The following is a 7,513-nucleotide window of genomic DNA, read 5'->3' as shown; positions in this document are numbered from 1 at the left end:
TGTATCTTTAAAATAAACTGACTTCAAAGGTACTCATATCATATTCATATTATATCAAAATTGCGTGTAAGGGCTTGAAGCGAGTCTATATAACTGTATTAAGTGAACTTACCTCAAAATGTACTCAGTTTACACTTTTTATCCATTGCTTCCTTTAAAAGCATACAGAGCCTTGTCCTATCACCATCCAATGCTCCTGAGAGTTCGGAACCTAAATCTACCTATATCTAAGGACTTGTTTGCTTTGGCAGCTATAATTTTGGAGCTTGTCCTCCTCATTACAGATGTACTTTGTAGTCCATATTCTGAACTTACTCCCCATCTCTGAGGCGATAACATTTCAGATACCTAAGCATTCTTGCACTCTTTGTGATGAGAACAGTTTTGACTTAGGGTCTGGGAAACTGTTGGGCTCTAGTGTGGCATGCAGGTTTCTGTTTGGGGTTGGAGGTCCTCACCTTTTCTGTTTGAGTCTGAGAAACTGTTGGGGCCTGTGGGGCAATTTTATGCTGGGATGATTAATGAAAACTTTTTAACGTTTCAGCAATTGCTTTTAGCCATTGGCTTTGCCTAGAAATCCAACTGCTAATTTGCTCAATCCTCCAGGAATTGTATCTGACTTGTATAGATTCTTAATTGTGTCTCCTCATGTGTAACTGTTCATACTGAAGTGTGAAGTAGTTAAATAAATCCCATCAATCGCTTGACAGATTGTAATACCTCTTACCATAAAAGATAGGTTCAAATTAGAGGCATCTCATACTTCCTCTCTCTTCACTGGGCTGTCTCTTTAACCTTATTTTAGCTATGACAACATTTGTACATCTCCTTGATAACTTAAAGTAGTTTTCTATTTGGGATAATCTGATAGGATTCCGATAGAACTTTGAGAGAAAATTGAAGGGAAAACGTGTATTACAAGATCCATTTTGTTAGGAAGAATACTAGACAAGAAAGCCAACTAAAGTGCAGGTTATTGGATTTCATGTGGAAATCTGCAAAAAAGTGTTATGTGAGCGCTGCACAGATCCACAAGTAAATCTGATAGTGTAGAAAAGGGGTATGAATTTTTGTGTGCTGTATATCTAGAATTACGCTTTCCCTACTCTAGATACCTTCTTATTACAGAAAGAACATGATTAGATATATGCTGAAAATTTAACTATAATGAAGTTATGCTTTAAAGAAAGAAGGACCACTAAGTTTCTGTCTAGTTCATGGAAGTGGAACATGTTTTCTGCATTTCTTGAAGATTGTTAATCTTTCTCTTAATTCATCCCTTCCATGAGTCTGGATCATACTTCAACTGCGACCAGCCTTCAGTTATGGTCTTACACTCTTACTTCTAGCCATTACTGGTCATCTTTCCCAACCATAGACCAGATTCTATTGATGGTTTGGCTGCTTTCTGCTAACAAATATAGGTTTTGCTAGTTGTGACACATGCCCACATCTAACGCTGCACCTGGATTACAGTCAAATGGTCATTATCCTTCCTTCAAATATGTGGTTAATGGGGATATTATCAATTACTAATTAATCAATCAATACACGTTGTTGACTATAAATCTGTACGCCATTAACCAGTGTAATATTACGGTACAAAAATTAGTATGCATGTATCAGTGATGATCAAATATACACTTCTTCAGTACATCATTTATGCAAAGGCTAGTTTAAAATTGCTGAACGTGATGAGTGAGTCTTGAATTAAACAAATACTAGCTGCAACTACTAAACACAGTTATGTAGCAATGTTGTTGTATGCACATGTTGTTTACAGTTTCGATAACAAACAGAAGCAAATACTACCATGGTTAAGTATCAATCCGAAACATAACCATAACATGCAAAAGGAATTGCATTACCTCTATTCTAGAATGCTGTCTTGTAAGGGTTGGGAATTTCGGAAAAACTTCTTCATCAACTCTGCATATCGATTATTTAATTCACTAAATGCCTTCTCAGCAATGATGTTAATAATATCCTCATGCCTTTCATATACTGCTGGTACTATCAGCAATATAACGGACACTACCCCAACAAAGCAAAAGAGAAAGCATATTAGTACTAACTTGCACTTCGCTTGAAGCATTTAATATACACATATCATTATGTGTGTGGAATATGTCACTGTTATGATAGATAGCAATATGAATTAGGCTATTATAAATTGTAGGTGTTTTGTAATTTGACAATAAGTGGCTAACCTATGTAGAAGAGAGTAGCAGCAGTGAACCAAGTGCCAAGAACTGAGACAGCTCCCAATGTAACTGTAACCTGCAGATTATTTTCTTGTCAGAGAAAACCAAATGACACTGTGACAAGATGGATAAGCTAGCTTAGGAGGATGCTGAGAGGCACCAAGAGAAATTTCTTCAAATCTCTTCCAGAGGCTAGGACACCAAATGTTATGAGTAGTTGGTTAAGTTCATTTGTCATTGAAATAGCAGCATTAACAAGCAACCCTTCAGGTAAGATGAGTGCTGATAATTTAGGTGTAGATCTGTATTAAAAAGAAAAAAGCATCTTCCCTTAAAACAATAATCCAACAAAGTATGCAGATAAACTCATTCAATGAATAAAATCAATAGAAGAAAGTAGGCTGGCAGCACCATGCGAAGAGAGAGGAAAAAAAATTCCTCTTGCCAAGCCCTTTGGACTGGGGCTAGGGGATTCATTCAAATATGAAATGGGCTTATTGTTAAAAAAATAAAAGGTGTTTTTTTTCTCCCGTTGTTGGAGAAAATAACACCCTTCCGCAGACACAAATTTTTAATCTTTTTTTTTTTAATTTTTTTTGGCTTATGGGGACCACAAGCTTATGTTTGTGCAGGAATGGAGTTTTGTTTTCCTGTAAAAAGAGAAATAAATATCCCTAAAAAAAAAGGCTTTAACAACTTATTGATAGAGTGAATTAAACTCACATGTTGATGAAGGAGGTTAAATGGGTCCAGAGGAACAGCACTGCCAATAGGAGTATGAGAGAGTCACAAATGAAACTAAGCAGAGTGTAATCCATATTCTTAAAAAGGATCCATATCAAAGTTACACCGGCGAGAATGCTTGCTGAGATCTGCTTGTCTCTCCATAGTAGAATATCAGCAACTAAGCGGACAGAAACCAAAAGTTTACCATACATTTCATCATAACTTGAACAATTTTTCCAACTGTTTAATGTAAAATGACACTATAATATACAATTCACACCCTCAAACATAACAAAGCATGTCATGTAAATGAAGGAACACATGGAATGTAAAAGAAGCAGAATAACATACTTTTTCCAGAGCCTAGGACAACATGAAGTGGCCTTTTCCTGCCAAACATGCGGTTCTTGAAAGAAGAGAATACAAAGTATTTCTCAAACTCAGAGTCAAATTCTGAGTCATCATCATCAAGTTCTTTGTTACTGAGAAAATCAGAGTCTGCAACATCCATGAATTCCGTTGGTTGATGCATTCTTTATCCTCCTTTTTCTTCTCTCTCTATATATATTAGATCTTTCCCTAATGTTATAAATATAGTAAAACCTGTTAACATTTCCAATGAAAAACAATGACATGCATCAGAAAAGGCATATATATATATATATATATATATATATATATATATATATATTCATTACATAGACAAACAAAGAACGTCAAATCTAACGATGACAAGTGCACAACACGTATGCATGCATGAAAAAATTCGTCAGCATGAATGTTAGAGATTCACATATATGCACACACACTATATACATAATCACCTTTAAAGTTTAAAGATGAAATATATAGTTTCTTACCATTATGGATTAATAAGACTTCATGGATTCGTTTTGGAGAATCTGCTTTCTGCCTCTGGAATCTGCTACAAATCTCAGGGAGCCTATACAACGAAACCGACCCCTTAATGTTCGCATGAAAGCCATCATGACTTGGAAGTTTAAATAGCATTCTCTTTTGGTTTTCAATATTCTTATTTTGTTTAAAGAAATTTAAATAAAACATACATTAAATGAAGGGTAATGTTTTTTTATGCTAAAACTTACCTCGTGCCATAGATCCTTCGAAATTTGAGCCATCAATATTTTTTTTTATAGTGTGGAATCCACTTGAAAATGTCTATGTAGGAAATACTCTTATCTTCAATGACATAAGAAATGTAATATCCCGAACACTGACGAGAACGAGGAGTGATCGTCGGTGCGAAAGAACATGGTACGAAAGGGCACAAACACTCCTGACAGGCTTTCAGCGGGAGTTACATGAATGAATCAAATCGACACCCGAAAGAGAGAGATTCCAAAGACTGTGCAGGTATGAGACTGCACAGTTGAGGATAGGTTATAAGAATTAATTGATACTACCTATACTAACAAGATGCATCTACTTTTCGGTAGCCCGAAACGAAAGAACTCTATAGTTAAGCGTGCTTGACTTACAGTAATCATGGGATAGGTGACCTCTTGAGAAGTTTTCCCAAGAAGTGTGTGAGTCAGGAAAATGGTTATTAATAAGGAGAGAGAGACTCCTTAAGTGGTGTGATTTAAAATAATCAACAGCTTCAAAAACAAGTCATGTATTACATGGATTAAATAAGACAATGTTGATTACTCAATATTCAAGTTTGTCTAATATGCTCTTAGCTAAAGTGCAAGTCATACCCCTTGTACACTGTTCGGTCCTTTATAGACCGTATTGCTATACCGTGAGGTATGCGCTCAGAGATATAGTATAATCGAGTGTATACTTGGCTTATAGCCGATGTCCCAATCACTGCGCACAAGCAACAGGCTTATGGCCAAGGGGTGGGTGGGTGTGTGCACAGTGTGGGCAGTATTAGTAAATAGGTCAAAAGTGTGTACCTGGGGTTCTTAGGCTCTTATTTATAAGGTTTACCTTCCTAGGCTTGGGCCTTTTTGAGCTCCCCAGATTGCATTAGGGTTCAGCTCCCTTGCTGTTGGGATGTGACCCTTATCTTGTGTACTTTGACTATTTAGAGTTGTTGAGATACACAAGAATCTATCTCTTAGTAGATTCTTAGGTGAGTAGTTGGGATATGATATTCATATCCATAACAGTTGCCCCTCAGCTTGGTATTCCGAAGCTCGAAATGCCGAGGTGTCGTTATATCATCTCTGATCCGATTCGTCTGAGTTCGTTGATTTCGGAATCGAGCCCTCGAAAGTTCGGTGTCCGTGATATTACTCGGAGCCGATTTTGCCGAGGTCGCTCGCATGTTGTTTTTCGCTTGGATGCCGAGGTGCTGTGACCTCGTCTCGGGCCCGATTGGACTGAGCTGGCTTGTTCGGGAGTTCTGTTCCTTGGAGATGTCGGTTAGGCGACGTCGGTTGGGAGATTTACTCATTTGGTCAAGATGACTTTGCAGACGTCGGTTGGGCTGTGGACCTGATTCGGAAAGTTTTTCCTTTGTTTCTATTGACGTCTTCTTTGTCGTATTTGTCTGAGATGTTGATCTCAGATGTTGTGTTGCGTATGATGCCGTGTCTGGCCCTTGTCCAATCGACGTGACCCTTCGCTTGTCTCAGACGGTTAAGAGCTCCACGTGTCTCATGCCCATTGCAGGTTAGCGCGTCGTGGACAACGCGCCGTCTTGAACCCATGTGGGTCATGATTGCACGTATTAAATGTAGCAGGGGGACTTTACCATTTTACCCCTATCTTCCTAACTGTTCGGCACCCTTTCATCTTCGCGCCTGAGTGTTTTGCTCCCTTTAAATATCTATTTTTTTAACTGAAGCAGGATTTTCATTCCCCTTGGGTTTTCCTCCTTGTTTTGTCTTCATCGAGCGTTTCCTCTCCTTGCTGTTAGCGGAGGTTCTCCTTGAGTCCACAACTCCTCTCGTTATTCCTAGTTGCTTCGCTCACCTTTTATTCAGGTATTCCCTTCTTCCTCTTCGTTCTTGCTCGAACACTGTGGTTCGGTTATCGTTTGCATTTCCTTCTGACTTGAGTCTGGTTGTTTCTGGTTAAGGTGAGGGGAGAGTTTGTGTTTCCTTTGAGTCTTTGTTCGAAAGTTTTGAGGGAGTTTATCTGCCTCCTGTGACTTTGGGATTTGATTATGAGCATTCCCAGCCCATCTTCGGGTCCAGTTGCTAGCCGGGGTGGCGAAGAGGACAAAGAGGTAGTGAAACAAATGCCTCGATCCGTTCAATATTGGTTTTAGGGGAAAGAGTATACCGAGGAGGAGAAGCTTCAACAGCTTCTCCGCGGTCCTTGAGAAGGTCGCCAGAGTTCCCGAGGTGGATGCGGTAAGAGAGGTCGAAGAGAAGGGAGTCGTCATACTTAGCTTAATTTCGGATCGACTGATCCTCCTTTGGCTTCAAATCCTTCGACTATTGGGTTGGATTTTTCTCCTGACCCTGCTCCCTTATCCTACATCTTGCCTTCATCTCTGGTGATCCTTGGTCCGAGGTCCGTTTTGGATCGAATTCCTCCCCTTGGGTTGGATGACAGCTCTTCCAGCCTTTCTTCATCCGAATTTGGTTTTCTGGAGTCAAATTCCCCTTCTTATTTTGGTGATTCGGCTTTAAGTCAGACGCCATTTATTGATCTAGTCAGTAGCTCTGACAGCTCCATTCCTTTTTCGTGGAGTCCATGTTTGCTGCCGTCCGATCTCGGAAATCCAAGATCGGATTTGGCTGATTTTTGTACTGATCCTCATCCTTCATGTTCCAGGGCTATAGATATGGAGGAGTCGGACGTCCAAAATTGGGTTCTTCTTGAGATTCTTCATATGTGATCTACGATGTCTCCTGCCGACGTGGCCCAACTTCCAGTTGGAGACCCTTGTGGGGTTGATCTGCTCCCAGCAGGTGATCATCCTGTGTGCGTGGGTCCTAATATGGACGAGCCCCACTTCTTTTATCTTTACCGGGATCTGATTACAAAGTTAGGGATTCGGTTCCCCCTTACTGAGTTCCAGATGTCCGTGATCCGTAGACTTCGGATCGCCCTTCACAACTTCATCCCAATTCGTGGGCCTTCATCCGGGGTTTCGAGCAAGTGTGCGCGTATCTTTGCCTTCCCTGTACAGTTTTCCTGTTTTTCTTTTTATTTGATGTATATATAGCCCGGACTGGGGCCGAGGTTAAGGAAAGAAGAGGTTGGGTTACTCTTCGAGGTGCTCCGAACCGTGGTATTTTTATCCCCTACTCCCAATCTCTCAAAGGCTTTAAAGACGCCTATTTCAAAGTAGCAGCTCGTTCCGACTGCCTCCCCTGGTTTGCCTCATCTTGGCTAGACGAAGGGGATTTGGCATGTCGGTTCGAGCTTTATTGAAAGCAAAATCATTATCAATGGTGTCCTAGGGATTACGCTACCCCAGGAGTGGCTCTTTCCGAGTCAGAGAGGTTGGCGGCGTCCGTCTTGATTGGTTATGCCGATGAGTATGGCATTATTGATTTGAGTCGGATTGTAAATAAGTTTGGAGAGGATCTCCTTTGTGAGCTAGGTATGTGATTTTCCTTTATAATTTGTTTCCGACATATCTTATGATTTGAGTT

The 7,513-nt window shown here is 40.0% G+C and overlaps 1 protein-coding gene across 1 annotated transcript; it reads right to left on the bottom strand.

Annotated features, from left to right (window-relative positions):
* Positions 1–1,870: 1,870 nt before the first annotated feature.
* On the bottom strand, positions 1,871–3,462 carry LOC133290796 (reticulon-like protein B5). The gene is made up of 5 exons (XM_061488910.1): positions 3,282–3,462; positions 2,928–3,108; positions 2,365–2,506; positions 2,211–2,280; positions 1,871–2,034 (listed from the first exon to the last, which is right to left on the bottom strand). Exons 1-5 carry the CDS (start codon positions 3,460–3,462, stop codon positions 1,871–1,873), a joined length of 738 nt encoding a protein of 245 aa, XP_061344894.1.
* Between the last annotated feature and the right edge of the window lie 4,051 nt (positions 3,463–7,513).

The sequence above is a fragment of the Gastrolobium bilobum genome, unplaced genomic scaffold (assembly GCF_033153095.1).
Source record: "Gastrolobium bilobum isolate Gb01-03AN ecotype WA unplaced genomic scaffold, APGP_CSIRO_Gbil_v1 utg37310, whole genome shotgun sequence".
Taxonomy (NCBI): Eukaryota; Viridiplantae; Streptophyta; class Magnoliopsida; order Fabales; family Fabaceae; genus Gastrolobium; species Gastrolobium bilobum.
This window is presented reverse-complemented; position numbering and strand designations above follow the sequence as displayed.

What these genes read in the sequence shown, in the direction of transcription:
- LOC133290796 (XM_061488910.1), bottom strand. Translation starts at nt 3,462, where the DNA reads ATGCATCAACCAACGGAATTCATGGATGTTGCAGACTCTGATTTTCTC. An exon ending in ATTTGAAGAAATTTCTCTTG is followed by an intron (nt 2,281 to 2,364) that starts GTGCCTCTCAGC and finishes AATAATCTGCAG; the next exon opens with GTTACAGTTACATTGGGAGC. An exon ending in TGCTACTCTCTTCTACATAG is followed by an intron (nt 2,035 to 2,210) that starts GTTAGCCACTTA and finishes TTGTTGGGGTAG; the next exon opens with TGTCCGTTATATTGCTGATA.